The sequence below is a fragment of the Sinohyriopsis cumingii genome, chromosome 3, assembly GCF_028554795.1.
Source record: "Sinohyriopsis cumingii isolate HCF-2022 chromosome 3, ASM2855479v2, whole genome shotgun sequence".
Lineage (NCBI taxonomy): Eukaryota > Metazoa > Mollusca > Bivalvia > Unionida > Unionidae > Sinohyriopsis > Sinohyriopsis cumingii.
This window is the reverse complement of record NC_142963.1, coordinates 95759614-95786573: the sequence shown is the minus strand read 5'-3', so window position 1 is coordinate 95786573 and position 26960 is coordinate 95759614. Positions and strand designations below refer to the sequence as shown.

General features: G+C 34.9%; 1 protein-coding gene across 1 annotated transcript in view; it reads right to left on the bottom strand.

Moving 5' to 3' along the window:
• Positions 1–26960, bottom strand: part of LOC149803330 (tyrosine-protein phosphatase non-receptor type 13-like) — a 204536-nt gene that overhangs the window by 75829 nt on the left and 101747 nt on the right. Inside the window, exons 17-25 of the mRNA XM_089953916.1 lie at positions 26731–26816; positions 25986–26089; positions 20319–20395; positions 15724–15924; positions 10491–10600; positions 10080–10139; positions 7307–8008; positions 2375–2525; positions 115–202 (exon numbers count right to left, since the gene is read on the bottom strand). Of these exons, the coding sequence (XP_089810042.1) occupies positions 115–202; positions 2375–2525; positions 7307–8008; positions 10080–10139; positions 10491–10600; positions 15724–15924; positions 20319–20395; positions 25986–26089; positions 26731–26816 (1579 nt within the window). The remainder of the gene's footprint in view (positions 1–114; positions 203–2374; positions 2526–7306; positions 8009–10079; positions 10140–10490; positions 10601–15723; positions 15925–20318; positions 20396–25985; positions 26090–26730; positions 26817–26960) is intronic.

Below are 26960 nucleotides of genomic sequence, written 5' to 3'. Positions count from 1 at the left end.
GTGGCTTTATAAGAGGGAGGACCACTGCATTCAAAAGTTTTTGTTTAGTTCCGTACAATTTCAACATTTAATGGATTTATATGCTGGATTTATGAAGTAAGGAAAGTAACTTACAGTCACATTTATTCCTAAGCTGCCATTCTTCTTCTCCAAGAAAACAGTGAAAATCTTGCTATCTGTGGATGATTCTGAACTTCTTTTACTGAAATTAATGACAATGATCAGTTAAAACACGTGTTCCATCTGTAGCCCATGAAAAAAGGTTCACCTTCCCCCACCTCATCTGACTTGAAAAACTTGAACACAAACTTCAACAATGAATCTTCAAGTTGACAGAAATGCTGCCATTGATGTGTGTGCCTGAAAAATGATATCCATGTCTCACGATGCTACAAAAATGAACCGACTTAGTGTATGACAAAGAAATTTATGATCATTTTGTGGGGCTTTTAAGATACAGAGGAACCCATATTTCAGGTAGTCTACTTTTGTAAAATCAAAGGTCACTATGCAATTGAAAGTGACATGATCATTGTATTATGACCTAACTGATATGACATCACTTTTGATCTAGGTATATCAAGGGCTATAAATGACATGGTTCTGATACAAATTTAATGCCAACTGATGGCACAGTTCACATGTTAATTTAAAGGCTAGAAATGACACGGTTCTGATACAAATTTAATGCCAATTGATGGCACAGTTCACATGTTAATTTAAAGGCTAGAAATGACACAGTTCTGATACAAATTTAATGCCAACTGATGGCACAGTTCACATGTTAATTTAAAGGCTAGAAATGACACGGTTCTGATACAAATTTAATGCCAATTGATGGCACAGTTCACATGTTAATTTAAAGGCTAGAAATGACACGGTTCTGATACAAATTTAATGCCAATTGATGGCACAGTTCACATGTTAATTTAAAGGCTAGAAATGACAAGGTTCTGATACAAATTGAATGCCAATTGATGGCACAATTCACATGTTAATTTAAAGGCTAGAAATGACACGGTTCTGATATAAATTGAATGTCAATTGATGGCACAGTTCACATGTTAATTTAAAGGCTAGAAATGACACGGTTCTGATACAAATTGAATGCCAATTGATGGCAGAGTTCACATGTTAAGTTAAAGGCTAGAAATGACATGGTTCTGATACAAACCGAATGCCAATTGATGGCACAGTTCACATGTTAATTTAATGGCTAGAAATGACACAGTTCTGATATAAATTTAATGCCAATTGATGGCACAGTTCACATGTTAATTTAAAGGCTAGAAATGACAGGGTTCTGATATAAATTTAATGCCAATTGATGGCACAGTTCAGATATTAATTTAAAGGCTAGAAATGACACAGTTCTGATACAAATTTAATGCCAACCGATGGCACAGTTCAGATATTAATTAAATAGCATTTAATGGCATGCTTTACATATTAATTTAAGGGCAATAAATTCCACCATTCGGATATTAATTTTTAATGGCAATTAATGACATACTTCAGATATTAATTTGTTGGCAATTAATGACACTGTGCTGTTCTACATACCTTTCAATGCAATAATCCTTACCTGGGAAAAGATATGAAGCCATGAGAAGCACAAGACAATGCATGCAAACTTATACATTATTTTCTGAGTTGGGATCGCTTATACCCTCAGTTTTTTTGTGAAAATATCACTTTTTGTCCAAAAGCTTAATTGCTTCAACATTTTCCAATCAATCATCCTTAATTAACCTCTGACGGTTTCTGAAAAGCTTTGTTTATGGAAAATTCTTTGGGCTACTCCATTTAAATGCACCTGAGTGAGAGGAAACATAAAATAATCTTTCCTGTAGGAGAAGGTTTTAACCAATATATTTTTATCTTCTGTCTTCAAATAGTTCTCATTCTTAAGGTGACTTTCCCTCTCCTCCAGTGAGATTTAAAATCATTTTTTGTTACATCAAGCAAAACTATTCGAGAAAGGAGATAAAAAAAATTCAAAGCTTGATGTGTTCTATATGCCAACCTCTCATTTGCGTACACTTTTACTACATTTAAATGTGGCTAACTGACCAAAATTAATATAACCAAGGGACTTCAATTTTTACTGGAGCTGACCACACTGCAAAAGACACTAAGCAAACAAAATTAAATTAATAAAAGAATGTCCTAGTAACAAATAAGAAATTTTTTAAAAACACTGCTTACAGAGACTATCAACTTGTTGTGACAACCCGACAGTGATATCCACAACTCATAACTTCCACTTATAAATATTTGAAAAATCCAGCAAATTCAGCCACATTATATTTTGGCCTGGTATTCCTTTAACTTGTAGATCCTTTATTTCTCACTAATCAGTAATTTGACATACCTGTGAGTAGTACAAAGCTGTTCAGCCACTTCTGGTTGGGCTTGATCCTCGCACACCACATTACTGTTCAGCTCAGTGTGGGGCATTATACCCTCCACAGTTGCCTGTATTGCATCATCAAATTCCGATTCTGTCTCTGATTCCGACTCTTCTGGAGAAAATCAAGGCAAAGATAATAGTGGGTATTTGACTGCATCCTTTACATACCAAGAATGAGGATACATGTTATTAAAAATCAAGGCAAACGTTATAGTGGGTATTTGACTGCATCCTTTACATACCAAGAATGAGGATACATGTTATTAAAAATCAAGGCAAAGATAATAGTGGGTATTTGACTGCATCCTTTATATACCAAGAATGAGGATACATGTTATTAAAAATCAAGGCAAACATAATAGTGGGTATTTGACTGCATCCTTTACATACCAAGAATGAGGATACATGTTATTAAAATAACAAGGCAAACATAATAGTGGGCATTTGAATGCATCCTTTACATACCAAGAATGAGGATACATGTTTTTAAAAATCAAGGCAAACATAATAGTGCGTATTTGAATGCATCCTTTACATACAAAGAATGAGGATACATGTTATTAAAATATCAAGGCATAGGGTGAGAACTGCAGTAATTTCCAAGTTATGACCCAGAGTATAAATACCTGTGGGTAGGGATGAACCCCTGGGGAAATGAAGCATAATTTCTAGAATTTCTCGGCCAGATTAGATTAGAATCCAAATACTCTTTGCTTCCTGATACACTCACACTAACCTATGAAACAATGAATTTTCAAACATTCATATATGATGGATGTGTCGAAAAGGATTTATATATTGACAATAAAATGCATCAATTAAACATTGTGAGTTTCTGAGAAGAAAATTGTATTTAGGCTTCAAAAATACTTCAACTGATATATGTACAGGTTAAGGGTAACTGACCATATAATATATTTGAGATAACCAGCTGGTGAAAAAATGAATAGCACATTTGGGAGTAAACTGTTCGATTTCATAGGTAAAGGGTAAACCCCTAAGAAACAGTTGATTCCCTAAAAGACCGGAAAAAAAATAAATGAAATAAACTCTATAATTGAAACTTATATTCATAACTATAACTTTGCACTACTGCAGAGCAAAAACAGGGGTAGTATGTTTTATGATAACAGCAAAATATCTCCACCCCACAAATGAAATGATTCTGTTCTAGCCAGCATTCAACAACAGTACAGTTAACTTTAGCATTAGGATGACAAATGGCCTGTGTATATCAGAATTATCCGAAGATGTCTGCATTTCTGACTGGAAAATAAAACTAACCAAAAACGGCTCTGGATAATTTCAGTGATGAACTTATTTAAAAAATGGTCTTGTCTGGTGCACAGATTTGTATGACAGTTGACTGAGGAACAATGGTGGCCAACTGTTTTCCTTTAATTAGGTAGGTAAATAACTTCTTTTATAAACTTGGACGAAAAACATTTTTAGACTGCCTTGTTGGGAGCTTGTTTGTGTAGGTCAGATGAGTCAGCAAGCATCTGTTGGTTATATTTACCCAGGATTATGCAATCACTGTACACAGTTATACTGATGATAAACATAAAGATGACCTAATAACTTTACTGTTGAAAGTTCAATAATAATTAGATTAACAATATCAGCTTTTTAAGGAACTAAGATCTTTAAAAAAGAAGAAAGATGCAGTGATTTTTTTCCTTATGAATATGATACAGCCAACCAAATTGTTCAGTCAAACTCATCTCTGCACTAAAGTTTTTGTAAAATCCACACTTATTATATACTCACTGATGTGATGTCAATTGTTACTTATGTACATCTAGTATTGCAAGCTCAGGGACAGACTGGACATAAAATGATGACAATGTTTCAAGTCTTTAATTAAATAAAGAAAAAGTAAAACTTTTATACTTTAACAACGGCAATAGAAGGTCTGTGATAGAAAAATATAATACTAATGAAAGAGGTGTACAAGACCTTGGAATATTTTAACAAATTTATGACTTGCTGTAAATTGGTTGCCCTGGTGTTTTTTTGTAGAAAATGCATGTGATCTCAATAACTGTGGCAGAGTCATTCATAAACATGTTGTTTTTTTTTTAAATTTTGTTTTTTTTATAAGAAGTATACAATCTCCGACCTGTAAAGATTCAATGAATTTGTTTTTTTTTTAATGGGAAATTAGTGACAGATGGGTTGTACTGTTTTCATACAGTTCCATGTAATGACCAGTTTGGATCAATATTTGACTAACATGATACTATGAATGATACAGTAAGAAACTGGATAAAAGTTATGCTTCCTTCTTCTTCTGTACACTTGAGTAAAAATAATATAATTTGTGCCTCATTGGGATTGCAGTGTAGGCAACAAAGAAGTTAGCATCAACTTGGATTTACACTGATGGTCAATGATAAAAGGTCTGCAACTGGTTTCCTAGATTTCCCATTGTGTATCACGACATCCCTGTTCATGGAATACTTTCATTTTCCTATACAGGTATCAGCATGTACTGCTCTTGTGCATATTAGTGGAGTTGCAAGAACGTTTTACAGAGTATTTTGTTTTTGAATTATGTTGATCATGTGAAAGAAAATATACTGATATATTTTGCATAAATATTCTGTAGCTAATAATCCTGAATGAAGTAGCTTATCATTAAAAGTATGCTAATACTAAGATTAGGAAAGCCATAAATCCATTATCAATAATAATTAATTTGATACTGTCAGTAGATGAGGAATAAGTGGGGGGGGGGTTTGAGACAGAAGGAGAGAACTGGAGTACCATATTTACCATATAAGTTGGGACACCATACATGTTTGGATACCATAAAATTAATTTTAAAAGTAATTTTTTCGTGCACTCTGTGTTCTGGGACGCATCATTTTTTCCAGTCATAAGTTGGGGAACACCTTTTAAATCATTCGAAAATTACATGTCAGAAAACATACTCCAACTAAAATTCTATTTTTAAAAATATAAAACAGTGTACTTGAGATAATACTCTTCAATCCAAAGCAGCAGCATCTCATCAATGTAACCCTTCTCCCGCACACATATGATCCATTCTTTCGGTGCAAGAATATTTTATTTAGGTTTCTCATACCATGACAAATTGTTAGAGGCACATCACCAGAAGCAGAAACTGCAAGGACTAAAGTCTGCACCAGTCTAATTCTCACACTTTTGACCCCCATCTTATCATCAGTCCATCCAGGAATGCGATCAAAGTACACTAGAATTTAATCCATATTAATGATCATATTGTTGGCGAAATCTTCTGCTTCTCTTCTGACCTTCACTTATTCATCACGACTTTATTTTCTTCAAAACTTCTGGGTGACACTGGGTCATCAATGTCCGTGCACAAAGCACTATACTGTGTCACTTTAAAGATTGTTCCATTGTTTCAATTAATTTTAAAAATTACCTTGAATACCGGTGAAAAGGAACTAATGTTAGCTTTCATATCTTGGCCGTCTTTGTTTATATTTTAAAAAAATCGGCACACTTAAAAGAATCCATAGTAGGCTTCCCATGTCAGCTTGCTTTGCAATAAAAATAACCTTTGTAATGATATCCTTTGAAGAAAGAAAAAACCAGCTTCAGAGTGTCCAAAGTCGGCTTCCAAGGTCAGCTTGCTTTGTAATAAAAATAACCTTTGTCTTTGATTTTGATGTCATGTCAGTAAGTTCAAAGAAGGAATTTACTGCTCGCTGCCAGCTTCTATGTGCTTGGCATCTGCAGTTATAATTAATACATATGTCTGTGGGTAAATAATGATCATTTTTTGTAACCTGTGCTGGACTAAAGATTGTCACTTACACTCAAGTGAATGTGTTTTCAAATAATGATTTTAATTTGCGCGATACTGTCATAGAGTAGACCTGGATATAATTCAATCTGGGTTATTTTGCACCTAATACCGTTTCATGCGTGTATGGCAGTTATCTTTAATATATTGGTTGATTATTTCCCTCTCGTTTGCAAAGTCATTGTTTCTCTTCTGACCTGAACAAATTCATCATGATTTTATTTTCTCCAATTATTCTAGGCAAAGCTGGGTCATGGATGTCCATGCACAAAGCACTATATTGTGTCACTTTAAAATTTGTTTCATTGTTTCAATTTATTTTCAAAATTCCTGTGAATACCAGTGAAAAGGAACCAAAGTTTGTTTCCATATCTTGGCCATCTTGGTATATTGAGATGAAGAAAAAAAATCGGCACACTTAAAAGATCCATAGTTGGCTTCTGATGTCGGCTTGCTTTGCAATAAAATAACCTTTGTATATCTTTTTTTATAAAAAAGTAACCAAAGTCAGCTTCTGAGGTCGACTTGTTTTGTACCTTTGTTGAAAGAAGGAGTTACCTGCTTGCTGCTAGTTGTGTTTATTCACCACCAGGGCTTCTTTGTGCTTGGCATATGTAGTAATAATTAATACAAAGGAGCATTGATGTCTGCAGGTAAACAGTAATGATACTTTTGCAACCCATGCCAGCAAAAAGATTGTCCCTTACATTCAAGTGAATGTGTTTTCAAATAAAGATACTGTCATAGAGTAGACCTGGATATAATTCAATATTGATTATTTTGCACCTAACACCGTGTTATGTGTGAATGACAGTTGTCTTCAAGATATCGATTATTTCCCTCTTGTTGGTGATTTTGTTGGATCCAGTTTTCAGTCGGATAACATATTCAAACCTTTGAGCACCACCAAACACCAAGTTCTGGGACAGGAAAAAAAAATTATTTTATATTTTATTGTGTCCCAATATATATGGTAAATACAGCATATGAACATTTGCATCACATCTACTGAAGGAATGGGCTGGGGTAGATAAATTAAAATAACCTAGGTCTACTCACTACTGAACTGGGTGAAACTTTGGCCGTAGTCTTACCTCTGGTCTTACCTATGTGGCCATTACCAATCTGTGTAGGCACTGTCTTTCTGGAATGTGCATCTTTAGTATTTACACCAATTTGTGGGACAATGTGATCCTCTGAGACTACATTCAGACCATCAGAAGTATAAAATGGAATGTTGTCACTATTGAAACTATTTATAAACACCTCTCCATCCTCTGCCACTTTCCCTTCCTCCTCTTCATTTGCCTTATCAACAACAATCGCAGGGTGAGAGTTTAAATTTCTTGACCTCATATTTTGTACAAAAATATTTACATCATTTGGACTATAATGGGATGCACGCATTTTATGAAGGTTGAAATCCTCATTGTAGGCTTCCTTTATTCGAAGTGAGCCAGGAAGTTTTGCTTGTGATATCAACAACCTGACTATGGGGTCTGAGCATTTTATCATTTGTACAGCAGTGTGGTGTTGAACACCCTCAAGACTTTTCCCATTTATTGCAATTAATCTGTCCCCAGCTTTGATGCGTCCATCACGATATGCAGGACCACCAACTATAACAGTCTTGATGAAAATTCCAAGATCGAGCTTGCTGGTGCTGTCGCCGCCCACAATGGTGATTCCAATGCCCATGTGAGGTTCCTTCTCCAGAGTCACTTCAAAAATATGCTGCTCAGATTGGGGTGGCTCTGGTGATAGAAGCTCTTGATTAAAGCGTTGTATAAGGGTATCTGAAGAAAAAACCCATAACAGTAGGTCAGGTATGGACCATTATATAAATTCTCTAAAAAAAAACATGAATTACATCCCTTTGCAATAAGTCAGACACATTCAGGCTAAAAATGCATCACTCAACAAGTTGTTCATTCAATGCATTAGATAAGAGACCCAAGTGGGTCCGAAATCACTCTCTGGCTGACATCTACCTAAATGACAACGAAATCTGGGGTAGTAAATATTTATTCAAATTCTGTTCACTGGTCATGGGAAAAAATGTTTCAAGTTTTTCTACTACCTTTCAGATATGACAACAGATCAGCATGATTTTGTACTAAATTTAAAGCTATTCAAACAAATTATCAAATTTTGTTAAGCAGTTTTGAAGACTCGTGCACATTGTTGTATTTCTGCTAACACGAGCAGTAGATCTGCTTCATTCACTCAAACTAATACTAATATGACTTCGATCCAATTTGGTCCAAGTCTATCGATTGCTTTTTAATGAAGTCGTTTACATGTTGTTCAAATTATTTTGGTAATGCCTGCCATATCTGACAGTGGATCAGCAACATCTGTAAGGTCTTTGTATTTTGACAAAAAGTAAAATTCTGTTGAGCTGTTTAAAAAAGTCATTGAAATTTTAGCAGTGGAGGTCATAAATGGTCCAATATCTGCAATATTTGTATAAATTTTAAAGGCCTTGATGCCAATATGCTGTCAATTTGGTATATTTATATTAATTTTAAAGTCCTAGATGCCAATATGTTGTCAATTTGGTATATTTGTATTAATTTTAAAGGCCTTGATGCCAATATGCTGTCAATATGGTACATTTGTATTAATTTTAAAGGCCTTGATGCCAATATGCTGTCAATTTGGTATATTTGTATTAATTTTAAAGGCCTAGCTGCCAATATGCTGTCAATTTGGTACATTTGTATTAATTTTAAAGGCCTTGATGCCAATATGCTGTCAATTTGGTCCAATTCTGTTTAGCAGTTGTTTGCACACAAAAAGATGAACATGCTCTCCATTTTCAAACAACAAAGGTCAGCATCACAATATGAAAGATCTTCAGTGTAGGAATCTTTCTGTCAAATCTGATCACATTCTGTATAGCAGTTTTTTAGAAGTCATCTTAAAGGTTCTCCTATTTTTAGTACCTGTGGTCACATTTCATAAGTGCCAACCCCTGGCAAGAAAAACATATAATCCACATATCACATATTAAAAATTCAATGAACATATGCACAAAATGATTTACTGTCGTTGTTGTTCTAGGGTTTAAGGCCATTTTTAAGCACAAGATAGGCTATACATGGCGGCCAGTATAACTGGTGGAGGAAGAACCCTGGAAAACACAAAGAACCACTGACCCACAAGAAGCTAATGGCAGGCTTTCCCACGTACCCACGCTAGCCAAGCCTTGGACAAAATGATTTATATTCCCCTCTGGTCTTTTAACATCAATTACTAGAAGTTACAAGCTGGTTTTACAATGATGCATAGATCCTTGGGCAGAGTTCATTAAAATAGTTATAGTCTTAATAGGAATACAGATAACAAAATTAAATTTTTCTTTGATGTGAACTTGACCTTGAGACTAGGGCACAGCTATGGCATGCAGCATATGATTATACGACACATAAAGTTTTATTAAGTGTAAGTGGTTCAAATGCTGCACACTAGACAAGGATACAAATCACAGAATTAAATATTTCCTTGTCACAGATTTGATTTTGTTGCTGTGGCCTGGCTACATATCATATATCTAACAATTAAATAATTACCTGGGCTAAGTTTCATCAAAATCTCTCCAACTATTATAAATTTATGGACCAGACAATCAAATGTAAATGGATGGATGATTAAACAGTGCAATAATATAATATGCCTGAATTAAGACAGACATGTAACAGGAATACCATTAATAACACAGTATATACCAGTACCTTTGAATATGATTTAATGTAGTCATTTTACTTCAACTTTCCCACCTGCACTTGGAAATACAAAAATAGGAGTCAGGCAAAGAGAGATAATGTACAGATTTTTATTAAGCTAAAAGCAACTGTTACTTACTACTAATGGTTTCGTTTGTTGGGGTTAAGGCTGTCTGGTCCACTGATGCTGCACTTACGCCTAAAATAAAAATTTACTGTTTTTACCAATGCACAATGGCCCATAGCATCTTACAGTATAGACCCAGTAATCTACCACTGCACAATGTTCCAGGAGACCCAAGTCAATGCTTTTCAGCCCACTTCTGACCTAAAATGAACAGCACTGATCCTGACCTGCTGGCTTATTATGCAATGGTGGATCTTGGGCTACATATACTGTTTGCAGCTTGGTTAAACAAGCATAAATATGGTGTATCAATTCATTACTGGAACTGTTTTATTGATTTAAATGTACAGACTGTATATAAACATGCAAATATGAAATCTGTACCAAGGTAAACTGATGCATCCATGTACTACACATTTTTACTTGCATCATAATGACTGTAATCAGACAAATAGTTAAAAATGTCTTCCCCACAGCTTACTCCAGGTACAATTCTGACAAATAAAAGATTTCCTGAGAGTGATATCTCTTGCCTACACAATGAAAGATCCTGAACTTGAGATAAATAATAGGATGTCACTGAAAGTTACTTCAACAGAAATTAATAATTCTTTAAGAATCTAGTTGTCTGAATGAAACTTAATGACTGGAGAGAGACAAGCAGGTCGATATGCCTCGAGACTGGTGGTGGAAGTGAACAATATTCATGACAGAGATATCTGGCAAGTGATACCCATACCTGGCCTATGCTTAACATATAAAAGGAAAATGTGTGTGTGATTTGGATTTTGAACGTAGCTTTAACAATTTTTCAGTCAGTCCTATCACTACGATGTCTGCACTGCAGCAGTTTATAGTGATGTCTAGCACTGGGGTATCATGCTGCAGACATGTAGCATCGTGTCCTACCCAGTCACTTTATCCTGAATCTAGGCCAAACAGACCTAACATTAGCCTCTTTATTGCTGAGCAATTAGCAAGGCATCTATTAGTAAAAAAAATAAAAGTCTTTGGTATGATTGACTGGGGTTTGAAAAAGTGAAATCCTGCATCCAAGGTGGCAAGAGGAAAATATATATGTGGCATGTCATCAATACCTATTACATACACATTTTAACATGTTCTTAGTAAATGTAACAATGTAGTATATGTATCAATGAAATAAATGAATCAATGTTACAGCCACTCTTGCAAAATAACGAGCAACTCTCATCACTCACCACTATGAAACCATGTGCTTTAATGTATTACTTAATTCGGGTGAATTGGTATTATTTTAACATATTGCCTTATTTTAAATATTATACTTTTAAAACTTCTGCCAGCAACTATTATGAGTCGGAAATCATACAACAAAATCTGTTGCATTATTTTTGTGCCATCCTGCAAAATGTTTTAAAATGTCACTGTGATTGACATGTTAGTAAATTTTACCTTTTGACCTCCAAGGGACCCAGGGCAAGGGATCCAAAAATAATGCAGATTTTGTACACAAAAGGGACCCTGGGCAAGGGATCCAAAAATAATGCAGATTTTGTACACAAAAGAGACCCTGGGCAAGGGATCCAAAAATAATGCAGATTTTGTACACAAAAGATGACGCAGGGCAAGGGATCCAAAAATAATGCAGATTTTGTACACAAAAGATGATGCATCATCAATGGCACCTTTCTTATGTGAAGACTCCTATTGAAATTGCAGACTCTCAATGTATATTCTACGTATACTGCCCTTTGTTTCCATGGAAACATAAAAAAACAATGAATGTTCCAAGTTTTAAGTATCAAAAGGTACCTCAATGCAACATGAAAGGTGTACCAAAATCGGCTGAAATATTTATAATGGTTTGACAGCGATCCTCTGTTAAACTCTTTAAGCATAATCAGTCATTCTGATGGACACAATGACAGCAATATTCACCCATATTACATCATAGGGAGATAAAAAAACAACACCAGGAAGATCAGGTCATCTAAATCTGCCAAAATGTCTGCTAGGAGAAAGGAAGATTTGTCATGGATTTCAAATATGGGAAGTTCATATCTACAAAGTATACAGGAAAATGATAGGCAATGTTGTAGGGTTTAATGCCATTTTTCAGCACAAGATAGGCTATACATGGTGGCCTGTATAAATGGTGGAGGAAGAACCTGGGAAAACCCCGGAAAGAACCACCCACTGACCCATGAGAAGCTACTGGCAAGCTTTCTCACATATCTTCATTGGCCAAACCTGAGACTCAAACCCACGCAGACAGAGGTGAGATGGCAGTGATCCATAATGGCAATGCAAGTTGTACCCCAGAAATAAAAGTGTGAATGGCAAATGATGAAAAGAAAAACATGAACAAAAGCATTAACATGATTTGCGAAAAGCAAAAGGCACAACTACATCACAGGTCTAATATGTGTGGTAATATTCATAGAGATACAAAAGTTTTTTCTAAGAAACACCAATGTGGAAAAATGGATGCATCAATGAGCAAATGAACAAAAATATTAAAAAATATTATGTTCATCAATAACAAGATCTTCAAGACAGCCATCATGGCAGTCATATCAGATTACAATTGGAACCATTTTCATTTCGAACAATGAGGTATAAGAAGTCTATTGGTGAAAACCTCAAGTTGATATAGCCATCCATTTGAGAAGAATAGAGATAACAATATTTTCAAGATAGCACCCATGGTGGCTATATTGTGGCTAATTAGTCATTTTCATTTAGGACCAACTGGACACCATAGGAACTCATCAGATGAAAACCTCATGTCAAAATGACTTTACATTCAAGAGTAGCAAAAACAAGATTTTACAGATGGCCATACACTGGACATCAGATCAACACCATTTTAACTTAGGACCAATAACTTAGGACCAATAATGCATAAACAATTGTTTTATTTGAAAACTCCATGCTGATATGACCATTCGTTCAGAAGAAGTGGTTTATAACAAGATTTTCAAATTGGCCAATGTTTCAGCAATATTATATATCAGATTGGTACCATTTTTATTTAGAACTAACTCTACATCATAAGAAATGTTTTGATGAAAACCCTATGTCTGACTTTCCGTTCACGAGAATTAGTCACAACAGGATTTTCAAGATGGCTCCTGTGTTGGCCATATTAGATGTGAGATCAGCACCATTTTTTTTTAAGAATCAAGTTCTGCATTGAAAACCCTATGTTATTATTATCATCCAATCAGAAGGATTAGTGATGACAAGATATTTAAGATGGCCCTACTGGACTTCAAAATTGGCACAATTTCATTTAGGGACAACTAGACATTATAAGAAGTCTTTTACTGAAAACCCCATGTTGATATGACCATCCATTCAGGTAAAATAGCAATAAAAGTTTTTTCAGATGGTGTTCAATCAACACCATTTTCATTCTGGACAAACTAGACAATGGGATGAATGAGTGTGTAAAGTTTCATGGTAATCCTCCAAGTGGTTTTGCAGGAGTAGCGATACAAAACTTGTGCTAACACATGGATGGCCAATACACCATCCCATAATCTCTTTGGGTCTATCACAAGAGGAGCTAAAAATGGCGTGTTAGCCACTCTGGCTTCTCTCTTAGAGATTAAGAAATGTACTTGAAAGGGTATTAACTACAACCAGTCAGTCATATGTCAAGCTCACTGCCTCTGTAAACACTGGGCATTTCGTGTAATAGCAACAGATTGCAAATGAAGAAATAAGGTGTTGCAAAAAGCGCTCAATATTATCAGACAGTCTCAGTTCAGAACAGTGAAAGCAATTAACTAAATGAAAAGAGTAACTGTCCTTTGATCACTACTAAACATCATCAATTCCACTGTGCAGTAGGAAAACAGAACTGATGGACTGTGATAGATACAGCCAGATGTTTGTGCCATGACTTTTTACTGACTACGTGGTTTTTCACCATGACTGATAATTATTCATAATTATTTAAACTGCCATGGAAGTAAGTTTTATCTAATTAATTTTTAACATTCCAGTGATTTTTAAAAGAAAATGTTAAATATTAAAAAAATTAGTTACCATTTTCATACTTTATATGCAATGATTATTCACATCTGATCCCCCCTAGAATGGCCACCTGTCATATAAAGCCACTTTCCTGCCATAGAAGGGTTGGCCTTCTAAGAGGGGAACCAATGTATCAAGTTTCATAGGTATGTTTTGGTTTGAGTTATGAGAGTTATACTGTGCAAAAAGTGTGGACAACAAATCAACAGACGAACAGTAAAAAAATGACAAAAAATAATGTCAATAAAGAACTGCACATATAAAAAGGCACATAAGAACCATTAGTGAAATACATGTACCAAGTTTCATAGAATATAACGAATGATTTGAGGTAAGCAAACTTGTTTACTATAGATAGTCAGATGATTACAGATAGTTGGATGAAATTCACCTTTTCCTTGATAACTAGCACACAACTGGGTCCAGAAACAAAGACCACACTATAAGCAAGAGTGCATATTAACAGAGGGACCTCCAAAAATTGAAGAAAAAAATCCATTTTGACAGCAAGAAAACGTGGGGTGGGCTGGCTGTGGAACTGGGCTGTTTAATGACTGAATCCTCATTTTAGAATCACGTCAATAATAATTGTTAATAACACATTTCTTCTAATGTAGTTGTTTGTCATTCTGTATAAATAACATTTATTTTCAAAATGTCCTACATGTGAAATATCATTCCAACTGGTTTCAACAACCATCATATGTATGCGAAAACATGTGCATTATGTCACTGCTTTTTGTTTTGTTGACGAGTCTGGTTCCTGGAGTGGTATGTAATAGTATCCTGCCAAATTGAGAGACAAAGGAGCAGTGAACTAGACTAACTGTTGATACACCACCAAACAAGGTTCCTTTTTTTCCAAAAACAAGTGAAATTTATTTCGTCAGACAATAACCTACGTCAAAACTCAATTTTTTTATTGTTCAATCAGTACAATACTGATGTCATGATTTCATTGGAAGTAATAATGAAACTTCTTATCATCCTTGAGGATATCTCTAAGTGCCAGTTCAGGAATTCTCTGAAACTCGCTTGCCCACAATGGTCCGTATCTGTGAAACAAAGCTCCTTATTTTATGAAATATTCTTTTCGCTTGGTTGCCTTGCTTTCTTTGATCACAGTTATGAATGAGTTGGTTCAAGAAATAGGGATCAATTTTTTGGGTTTTTTCCTGGTTAAAAAAATGGGATCCATGCCTGACCATGCATTATAAGTGGGTTCGCATGTTATCAGGGCAAGAGTTATCGAGAGAATGGTGTTGATGATTAAGGACAGTTGGAAGGGCATGTATTACATATTGAGAGATAAAAATACCAAAGTTCAGTGAATTTTAACATGGAAGCAAAGGAACAGAAGAAACAAAACTAAAGAAGACAGATAGAGAGTGTCACAATATCCATACAATTTTGTCATAACAATGTTTTTTGTGGGGGTGGAGGATACATAATTTACTGATTATAAGATACTGGACATTCATTCCATAAAAATATTTGTCTGCATGCTCCAAATAAAAAATTACACAAAAAGTAAAATGCACAAGATGCAAGTTATTTTTGCTCAATTGTATTGTTATTTCTGCCTTTTCTAGATAAAACTTTTTCATCAACATATGAATTAAGAAATTACAAGACGGCATGCAAACCTAACACATAAGCTGGAGGGTCAACACTGTGCTCCTCTTTATGACCAGCCATCTCCAAATGCCCTGTTGTGGCCGAGTAAATTCCATGCAGTGGTCTGGATGCTTCCCACATGTGGCTGCCCGCAGCTGTGGATGAGGGCAAGTCTATCATGCTGGCACTGTAGTCCGGATTAAATGGGGGTGGACTACATACGCATGCAAAGAAAATATGGTACCAAAGGATTCATTATCAAAATATGAGACCTTATCTATCTCTGTATAATGTACATGCACAACTACAAACTGTATAAACCCAGCTATGCTTGAATATAAGGCACAAAAAAAAAAGTTTCCAGTTGGCCAACCTGTTTCTCATTGCCAACCCTAGCACACACACCCATGGTTTAAAAAACAAAAACAAAACCAAAATCACATTAAATATACTTAATATTGTTTTAAAATGACATGCCTACCCTAATCTTAAAACCAGTGTTATAGGAAATATGCATGTATTTTTTTTGGGGGGGAGGGGGCACAATCTACCCAAAAGATCATGATCTTTGATGTTCGGTCTACATAGTGGATCTTACATAAGTGCTCATTTCAAATTAAATTTATGAAACAAGTTGAATAATGTCTTTCATTTCTGAGCCTTGGTGTGTGAAAAATTGAAATTATTTTATGAGTTTCCAAAAATTAAGTGTCTATTTATCACATCATGAAAAATACAAATCTTATTTGACCAAAACTGCTGTATAATGTAGTGAAATTACTTTGAAATAATTCTGATGCCTTGAACATTACGGCTTTTCTTTGCCTGATGTTATGATGTCATCTATGACATCATGGCCTCTTATTACATGTGTTACATATACAAAACTTAAAATAGGTGTATAATAACATAAATGACACCATTATGTGATACAAGAATTTAATAAATTGTGTATTCTGTTTCCTGATATTGAACTACCAGTGACTGCATTGTTTAAAATTTAGTGAATGTTTTTGAAAAATGCAAAACAAACGTTAATTTCCCCAAAATTCTCCAAAACAATCAACAAAAATGATATTTTGAAGTTGAAAAAGAATGACATAGGAACATTACTGGATTTATAACTAGAACCCAAAAAGGTTACATAAACCATTTTCAGTACAGAAGTCAATGGCTACTAGACTCAATTAATATCACTTGTCTGGAGGTGATAAATACTTATATCAACCTCATCTAAAGTTAATAATTATATATTATTATTACAGGACTCCTTCTTCTGCCTTGTTTTGATTGTTTGAATCACCAGAAGCAGTGTTTACTTGAACATCACCTTGACCTTCAGTGTGACACACCTGGATGATGTAAGATTCCCAGTTGGACTACCTTTGGCTTTTCTGTTAACAGAACCACACTCCATATATGATTGTACAAACTATCTACCCATTACCTAGGTCACAAACAGGGCATATCAACTGAAAAGTTTGAAAAGTACATGTAGCCCTTATTTACCTCTAGTACAGTTGCACAAACTTCAGTTTTGAACCCTATACAGCTCAATGGCTTCTTGCCATCTCTCAACTTGATGCAATTCTGGGAAATTTGTTTTTGATTTCACATGACGAGAGCAATTATATCTCCTGCCACAAGACATAATCACACTGACATGCTGTGTCCAATAAATATAATTGTGTCCCTTCCTGCATTTATTAACAAGAATCTGATTATTCATTCTTCTGTAATGATTATTAATAATTTTTAAGAGGCTTACTGTCCCTTTTGTATTCAACATCACTTGCTAGATGCCATTTTAAAAAAAAATTCTGTAATCAACAGTTTGATCTAACAGACACTTTGCATAAAAAAATACGTGCAGTTTAAAGCATCTGAGGTACTATTGTAAAGTTAGTCTGGTTCCCTGACTAATGTCACTAAATCCAATATGAAACCTGGATCCAAATCAAACATGGGCAAGTCAATTATCCAGATATTACCAATCATATTTTCAAAGTTTTTGCTTTTATTCAGTAAATCTGTATTTTAAAGGTCATTTTTGTAAAATTAACGGCAAAATGGTAAGGGTTGGCAGGTCTGGAAGCAAACTCCAAACAGTAAGTATGTTTCAAGTTTTAATTTAAAAATAGTCTTTCACATAAATTGTAAAGCCTGATATTCAGGGTCACCTATAACTGCTACACTCTTTAACAAATGGTAAAAGTTTCATAAGTCTCATCAAAAGGAAAACTTGAATAATACAGTGTGACCCCGCTATAACACGGTAGTTGGGAGCCATAAAACCCGACCGCATTATATACCGCACCATGTTATATGCAACCAAGTCAGTTAGCTGAAGAAAATGTACCCCCCCAAAAAAAAAACATTGTGGGGGTTGTGTGGGTAAAATATGTGCTTCGTCGGCACAGTTACCATCTTGAATTGATGTATATTAAATAAGAAATACACCTGTAATGAAAACAGAGAAGACATAATATAATAATTTACTTTATTTAGAGAACCATGAATTGGTACATATACGTGAATCCTGTTTATATATAAATGTCTAATGTATAGCATGAATAGAGTATCAAAACCATGTACTCACCTGCAAACCTCATCATATACATTGAATCCACAAGTGATTCCATTGAAAATATGCACACACAGCTTTAAAATATTCATTAATTTTGTAACAGGTCATATTGGTCTGAATTCAGTGGAAAAACATAGCACAATCATGTAGCGAATTATGATGCACAATTAAAGTACATTCCAAGTCGGTAAAAGTTAGTTTGCATTTTAAACCGCCATTGGCACAAACTTTTTCCCTACAAAAAGGAAACTTTCACATCACAGTTAACGTGTTCCAGTCACATTGGAAAATGCAAAAATCCATCAGATTCCATCACTTTTATTTAAGTTTGGTACTGGCTTCCTTTGAAGAAAAGTTCTTTGCTGTTATTGAAAGATTGTATTCGGCTTTCTTTGATGAAGGGTGCATGCACTAAAGTCACCGCTAAAGGACAGCTTTGGAGAACTAAACAAATGCCCATTTCTTATTGTGGCGCCAACATCAAATAACTGTATTGCATGATTGAGACTAATATTTTTTCCATTTGCTGAGTACGTTTTCATAACAGTCGGTCCTTCAAAGGTAATCTGTTTCCTTTGAAATTTCAGCAAACTATTTTATCTGGGTACATTTTTAAAAAAGAAATTGGCCGTCGTTTAGACTATTCTAGTTACTGTCCCTCCATGCCTATTGAATAAACCAATAAGATGTATTTTTTTTTTTTAAATTTTTACATTTGTGGTAGTAGCATGATGCTGCCTTCCATGCATGCATCTGAAAATTAACAAAGGGTCAACAGACGATAGAGACGCAGGTGTTCTGATGATAGAGATTATTACAGAAAACATAAGCATTCTGAAGGATTTAATTCTGAGTGAAATGAAGAGGAATTTTACTTACCATCCACATACAAATGTCAGTCTTTGTAAATATATTAATTACTAGTGAGTGGTCGAAAATCTGATGAAAGATAGATTACAAGACAATGCCTCGTCCGGTTGATCTCCGTTACCAGAAATGTCAACAACAAAAAAGCAGATATTTCACAACATACAGAACTCATGCTAGATGTCAAGATAAGCAGATTATGACATACACTGTTTAGATGGTTTGTCAGTATGGACAAAGAATTTATGTAACAGTAGATAAATTTCAGTGCATTTTATATCCAGTTGGCGGCTTCCTTTCATGAAGCCTCTGAATTTCTGCACTCCAAACCAATGGTTGTATATAAAAGTTTAAACAGCCAACAATGTTGCCAGCAAATAAAAAAAGCCACATGGTATGTTTTGTAGCCAATAAGGAAAAACAATCCAAGTTTGCAACATTGGCGAAGACTTACGCGATCCCAGAATAAACTTTTTATGCGTTTTTTCTTCTTCTTACTTTTAAGAAGAAAAAAAATACTTTTGCATGTCGAGAAAAATACATATAAAATTTCCGGAGCCAGGCCACGAATGTCTTGTATTATTCATACGCAATCTCTTCCCAAAATGATAAGCAACTTTTTACATTTTATTCGTACTTTTCAAGAATTTTATTTGTGCACAAGAAAAATACATGTATATGAAATTTCGGGAGCCACGCCACGACTGCGTTATATCCGAATTCACGTTATAACGGAGCGTGCTATAGCGGGGTCACATTGTATTACATTATGTTAAAATATCTTCTAAACTCATGTTAATCTGTGTTAGAAAACATGCTGTATAAGGTTATAAACAAGGCTGCTATGGAAGCAAAACAAACTAAACGTACTTGTAAACTTGCAAAATATTTAACAAAAATGCTTTGAGTTCTATCATATTCCTACATTTTTATCTTGTTTTGTATAAAGTATTGGCAACATTCTGGAAATACATTGTAAAGATTTACCTTCATCAGCAGCATGCATACAGTAAACTTAAGAGCTTATTTTTCCGAGATGCCCAAGTAGCCACAGAAATGATCTTTACTGGAAGCAATATACAATTCAGGCAATTAGCTTTATGCAGGATGCTAAGGTTATTTGGAAAGGCAAAATAAAGATATGTTTGACCTACTTCCTGTACATCACCAGTGGACCATGACCATTTGAACTCTGACCCTGTGGCGTATGACGAACAGCTGATACACTGCCCTAAGAAAGATAAAACATAAATTAACATACATAGTTGAAAATTTAATCAAAATGATCAAGCTGAGTAAGCTATAGATAGAAAAGAAATGTCACTTGAAATGCTTTAAAATGTAGCACTTGCCTGGGATTTCAATAAAAGCTGATATGCTGCAATTTTTCTTTCTTTAAAGAAGTGACAATCTAAACGCAGGTGAGAATCAAGAATAATGTCAGCTTCTGAAAAAGCTATCTGAGACCACCCTTGGGGAAATTCTTCTGAATGCCATGCAAGAAAGTTTGCCCACTATACATGTCTCCTCTATCTACTTTCTGCAATTTTACAGCTACCTGTAACCCAATTCAAATCCTGAAAAGTAATTGTATCACCACCCCCTTTCTTCCTAGCTGGATGATTATTAGTGTATATACTTGTGTAGAAGTTGAGTTCATCACCAAACAACTTAGACAATGATCTGCCATCACATCATGCACTAACAGATCAGGGTCTATGCTGTTTGTTCTACTGATTACTCCTGACAAACTATAGCAAATCAGATCTGCCAGTGCATTATGTAATGGCCATCTGCTTCTGTGCAGTTTGCAGTTGGAATTGACTTACAAGCGGGTATATATGATACCTGGTATTCGCAAAACATAATTTGAAGATAATCCCATTAAATTTTCAAAACAAAACTATTTCATAGTTTTTAAACTAGACATGACAGCCACAACAAATGTAATATTTTTCTTAACATATATACTTGATTATAAATCCAACTACAAATTGCACAAACCCAAATTTGCCCTCATATAATGCACTGGCAGATCATGGTCTGCCCATGCATTATGTGATGGTAGCTTTGGGACTATTTGTTTTCAGCTGGACTGGATTTATATACAAGTCTAGACTTACAATTAACCCCATCCCATCTCCTCAAGCCACCCAAACTCAACTCCTAAAGCAGTGGCCCGATTTTAAATGGCCCGCCAGAGCTCCAGCAACTATATAGTCGTTGCTTTTCAGTTTTCTGCTGTGGCCCTCGGTTTCAAGAAAAACAATTTTATGTGGCCCATGGTGTCAAAAAGGTTGGACAGCACTGTCCTAAAGAATGCATTCAGGATCTTAAACCTTTGCTGTCAATACATTTTTGTGACATATCAAACCAAATATGAGCACCTTACCACAATCAGTGTATATGGAGTTCAGGTTAGTTGAGTACAAATCCATATTAACTATGAAAATATTACCATTGAATCTCTATTCCCTACATTCCCTAGGGCCACTTCCAAAATCCAAATCCTTCATTATCCTCTATCCAGTATATGAAATAGGATCATTCCATCATGATCACTGTTGATGAAGTCTGGGTTGCAAATGGACTGACAGGTCAATGCATATGATCAATCATGATCATAATTCCTCAAAAGTGCAGGTATAGCATGCATTTTTTTCTTCTGAAAACACCTTGTCATTTTGTATAAATAAAGGGCTTATTAAAACTCCACATCATAAAAACCTATTTAGACCATATCATACAATGCAGCAAAGATTAACTGGTTTAAATATTAATGCTGGTTTGAAAAACATTCGTATGAAGGCTGATGTAGCAATGGTTTAGCAAACTTTTCATATTCCACAGATTTTTTCACAACATGATTGTTTTTTAGTTACTACATATATTTTAAGCACAAAATGAATTTTGTTCTGGATTTAAAACTTTTCTGGACTGAGAAAATTAACTACCTTATACGAGTAAAATTTGTGAGATCTAGAACTTGAACCGATTCATTTGACTGACCATCTTAATTATCTGCTCCCAAATGGTTATTATATATTCCACGAACTTTATGCATTTGTACAGTTAAGATATAAACATGCTATTTATTAGACATAAAATTCATACAAGACTTAATTTACATTATTTTAAAATTTAAAGAAAAATTTACATTAATTGGTGCATCAACCATTCTGTTTTGAACTTATTTACCTCCAATATAATGAACACTTGTTTTACACCTGTATCATTCAGTCACACAAAAATTGCACAGCTTCACCTGAACAGGAAAAATGTATAATATGCATATCTTAGTAATTTCTTACATGTCAAATCTGTACAGATGTGGTTTTCAGCTTGTCTAAGAGCAGTGAGCACAAATAATACCTACCTTAATTCTCTATGTCCAGACAGGTGCTATGAAATAGTAGTCTAGTCATTTACAATAAAAATGTCTAACCCAAGACCACCTATCTCATGCAAATATCTCCTAACACAATGGAAAGTTACCCTTTTAGCAGATAAAGATCTACTGATTTTTGTCCTAAATTTCAGTTTTCTTACAATTTCTCTTGTTTATTGACGTTTATCCTCTTTGAAGAAAAAAAAAAACAGCCATGAAGCTGAATATGTAGCAAGGTCAATCAGTGTGAAATGGCCTATTCATGGAACACATCAACCACTGTCCAGTTTAGTACATGAATGTTTTTCAATTAACAGTTATCTTGATTAATTTGAAAGAAAGTTTAAGTGATGATGGGAAGTACTTGCTACTTTGTACCTTATCCTCGCAATAGAAGGTCAAAACAGTCCACAAGTCAGGATAAAAGTCATGTGTAAAACAGATGAGAGCTATCCTGTACCAGTGTTCAACACTTGAAAATGTAACCATATAATTATTGTAATGTGAAAAAATGATATCCAGTATTCAATAAAGTATGTGACCACTAATAAAAAAAAACAGGCATCTCTGGCAGATGGTAAGAATGTACTTCAAATAAGATTATGACACTGATATGTTTAATCTGTCATATATACTCACTTGTAAGTCAGGTACAACTGCAAGCTACACAGACCCATATCTGCCATCACATAATGCACCAGGAGATTTGGGTCTATGCTGTTTGGTAGGAGTAACCAGTGCATTATGCAATGATAGATAAGCCACTATGTTATTTGCTGTCAGACTCAGCTTATAAGCAAGTGTTCATGGCACTGGAGATGATCCAACAATATTCTATTCATGGGTACATAAACTCCATCAATCAGAAACATCATACCATTAACTATTAAAAGAGTAATATTATCCTCTCATTGTGTTTCTCTTTATCAAGAACATACACATAAATAAATTATATATAGACTTATTAGTGATGGTACACTGCAAAAGGACCCTACACACCCCTTTAGAATTTGCTTGGCAACACCTTCAGCAAAGGAATCTGACAGCAGAATGGACACTCAGAGGCCATAACATCTTAGTGCTAATGTGGAATGCTGAAAATCTGACTAATTTAAGATCTCATCAATATATAGCTGGTTGGAATCCAACAACCCTAAATTAAGTACTTCTGCAGAAACCAAAATCAGTTGAACAGGCAATCAGGGCCCATAACTCTTCTCAATGATAAGGCCTATAACTCCTCTCAATGATAATGTGGATTGTTGGAAATGAAAATCATCTCAAAGTCTCATCAATGTTTTGCATGCTAAATTTGGTTGAAATCAAGCAAGGCCTGCCAAGCAGGTAACCATAGCTCCTATATAACGCACCATGGAATGACAGAAATTTAACTATTTTAAGGTCTTACCTATATATATGTGCTTGCTAAATTTGGCTTAAATCTAAAATTCCTTAGTAACAGTCAGATACAGAAACAAAGGAGGATGGAGAGCAGTGGGTATAACCCCTCCAAATGGTGTTGTGGAGCACTGGAAATCAAACTTATTCAAGGTCCTGGTAATATAGAGACATGCCAAATTTGTTTTAAAGTCAGTCAGAAAGCAAAGTCATGAGCATGAGTGATTAGGGGTGTGGTGTGGTGTGGTGGGCTGTGGCAGAACTCCTGTAAATGATGCCACTGAAGTCATGGAATGCTGAAAATCTAACTTCAAGTTCTCATCAGCATAAAGCTTGGGTTGAAATTGAACAATTCTTGATCAAGTTATTGCTGATAAAGCCCAAGTCAAGAGAACACACAATTAAGGGGGCATAACTCCTGTAACTGATGTCATGGAATAATAGAAATAAAACTTTTGCAAGGTCTGATTAATATAAAGACAAACCAAACTTGGTTGAAATCTAGCAAACCTTGGTAAAGTTATGCAGTGGAAAGTCACGAGGATGGGCAATGATGGGCATGACTCAGCAAATGACACTTTGGAATTGGGACATAACCCTTGTAAACAACACTGTGGAAAGCTGGAAGCAGAACTCAATTTAAGTTCTCCCCTATTAAAAACTACATGCCAAATTTAGTTGAAATCCATCTAACCTTGGTAAAATTTATTTTTGGAAATAGAAGTCACGAGAACTGGCAATCAATGGGTAAAACTGTAATGATGTGGAAAGCAGGAAATCGAAGTCATTCAAGGTATCACCAATACAGAGGTACATACCATACAGGGTTAAAATCTAACAATCATTTGTAAAGTTCTTCTGCAGAAATGAAAGTTAGAAGGATGGGCAATCAGAGGCCAGAACTCTACCAGACTCCTAACCAAAAGGCAGTAGTTTGGAATCCTACAATCAGTCTACCAGACTCCTAACCAAAAGGCAGTAGTTTGGAATCCTACCATCAGACCAGCCCAGATCAGCTACCTTGGTGTGTCCTTGGGCAAGGTGCTTGAATTGCCTTGGCACTAAATAACCTACTTGTGTTTCTGTGCCATAAAGACCTGAACCAACAATTCCCAGTAAAGTTATCTTGCAGAAAGCATACTGGTAAAAAACTAACAATTTCCAGTTATCTTGTAGAAACAATATTGCTGATGGACAGATGGATGTGATCACTTTTAACACACCTGGTGATGTTGTGGAAAAAAGGTAAGATATTTTGACCAGTGTACATTTTACTTATGTTGTGTAACATATATCTGTTTATATCTGTACAATACAGTCGTGTATTTCTTGCCACATTGCACCTGAAGAGGGCAAATGCATAAATACTGCATAAATGATACACCCATAAATCATGTGGTTTATACTAATGTCAATCAGGACATTGGCAATTTTTTATTTGTACTTTAAAATCTTTACAGGTGTGGTTCCTGGTAGTTAGCAGTCCAAGGGTACAAATTTTAAAGATGTTCTTTCGATGTACATGTCCTGAATCAACTTCATTTTCTGTCTGATCTGATTTCTCCTTTAGCTTTGTATGTATATTTTTCATCTCTGACATGCAGTCACTACTTATAGCATGCTGACTCCAATGACACTTGGTCTTGAACAGTCATTAAATCAAACCTGCCTTAAAGGACAGCAGTATCAAGCAATCACTTGTCTTAAACAGCTGGGTCTTTTCTGGACCCGATGAATCAACTTAAGAAAAAAATGAACATTTATCAAGCAATTAATTGTTCAGAAATCCCCAATTTTGCACTTAACAATAGGTGGCTATTGTATGAGAGGTCACAGTGAACTCCAAAGGTGACTGTTCAAGAGAGCTTATAATGTAGCTTAACTTTATCAAATTACATATCACTTCCAGTAGGTGGAGGTTTTAAACACGTTATATTGTGTTCCATAGGTAGTTAAAAGTTAAAAGATATAACATGTTGATGTGACTTATCAAATTGCACGTCACAAAACTGCACATTCATAACACTTGACTTACCTTCTGGCTGTCCTCTTCCAAAACTGTCACAATGTCGTCCCCATCTGAGGCCTCCATGTCATCAACCCCTCCAATACTACTAGTGTCAGCAATTGGTTCAAGGACTGAAGAAAAAATAGACTAAACATGGAAAAACTGGTTGTTCATGCCCTACTACTGAAGTGAGGACACCGATTAGAAAGTAAACATTAGATCATGATATAAGTAATGAATAAAAGTGCATCATTTGTAATGTTATGTTCTCCATTCAGAACTTTAAAATACAAAACATAATTAAATTTTTCCCACTTGATCTGACATATGTCTTTATTTTTTCGAATCTTTAGATTACATTTAAATTTATTGGTTTCATGTTTTGTTTTTTTTCTACTTTCCTCCCTAGGACACAAATGTTCAAAAACATGACAAACAACTGACTTGCACAATATCATACAATATTGAAAGATCTACTATTTACAATTAATTTAACTGACACACACAATATCATACAATATTGAAAGATCAACTATTTAAAATTAATTTAACTGACACACACTATATCATAAAATATTTAAAGGTATGTGAAACATTTTATGATAAATCTGCAGACACTCTGTCACAGAAAACAATGAACATACAAACTTTTCACCAATTTAATTATACCAACTTAAAAAATTTAAAAAGTAAACCAGTCAAACAAAAAATATTTTGCAAAAAATGACATTAAGTAGCGAAATTTATACTCATGCCAATGCCAGGACATTACCTTGGGAATCCAAAGCAGCCATTCTGGTTCTCATTTTCATCAGGAAACCATGTTGCTCTGTACAAAACTTCAACAGGTACTGTCCCCTTGAAATGGAATGAAAAATAAACTGTAACTATATAACACACAGGGTTATCATCGTATTTATGCATGCATGCATGCATGCATGCATCCATCCATCCATACATGTGTAATGTTCCTGAACTAGTACTACACCATAAACCTGGACA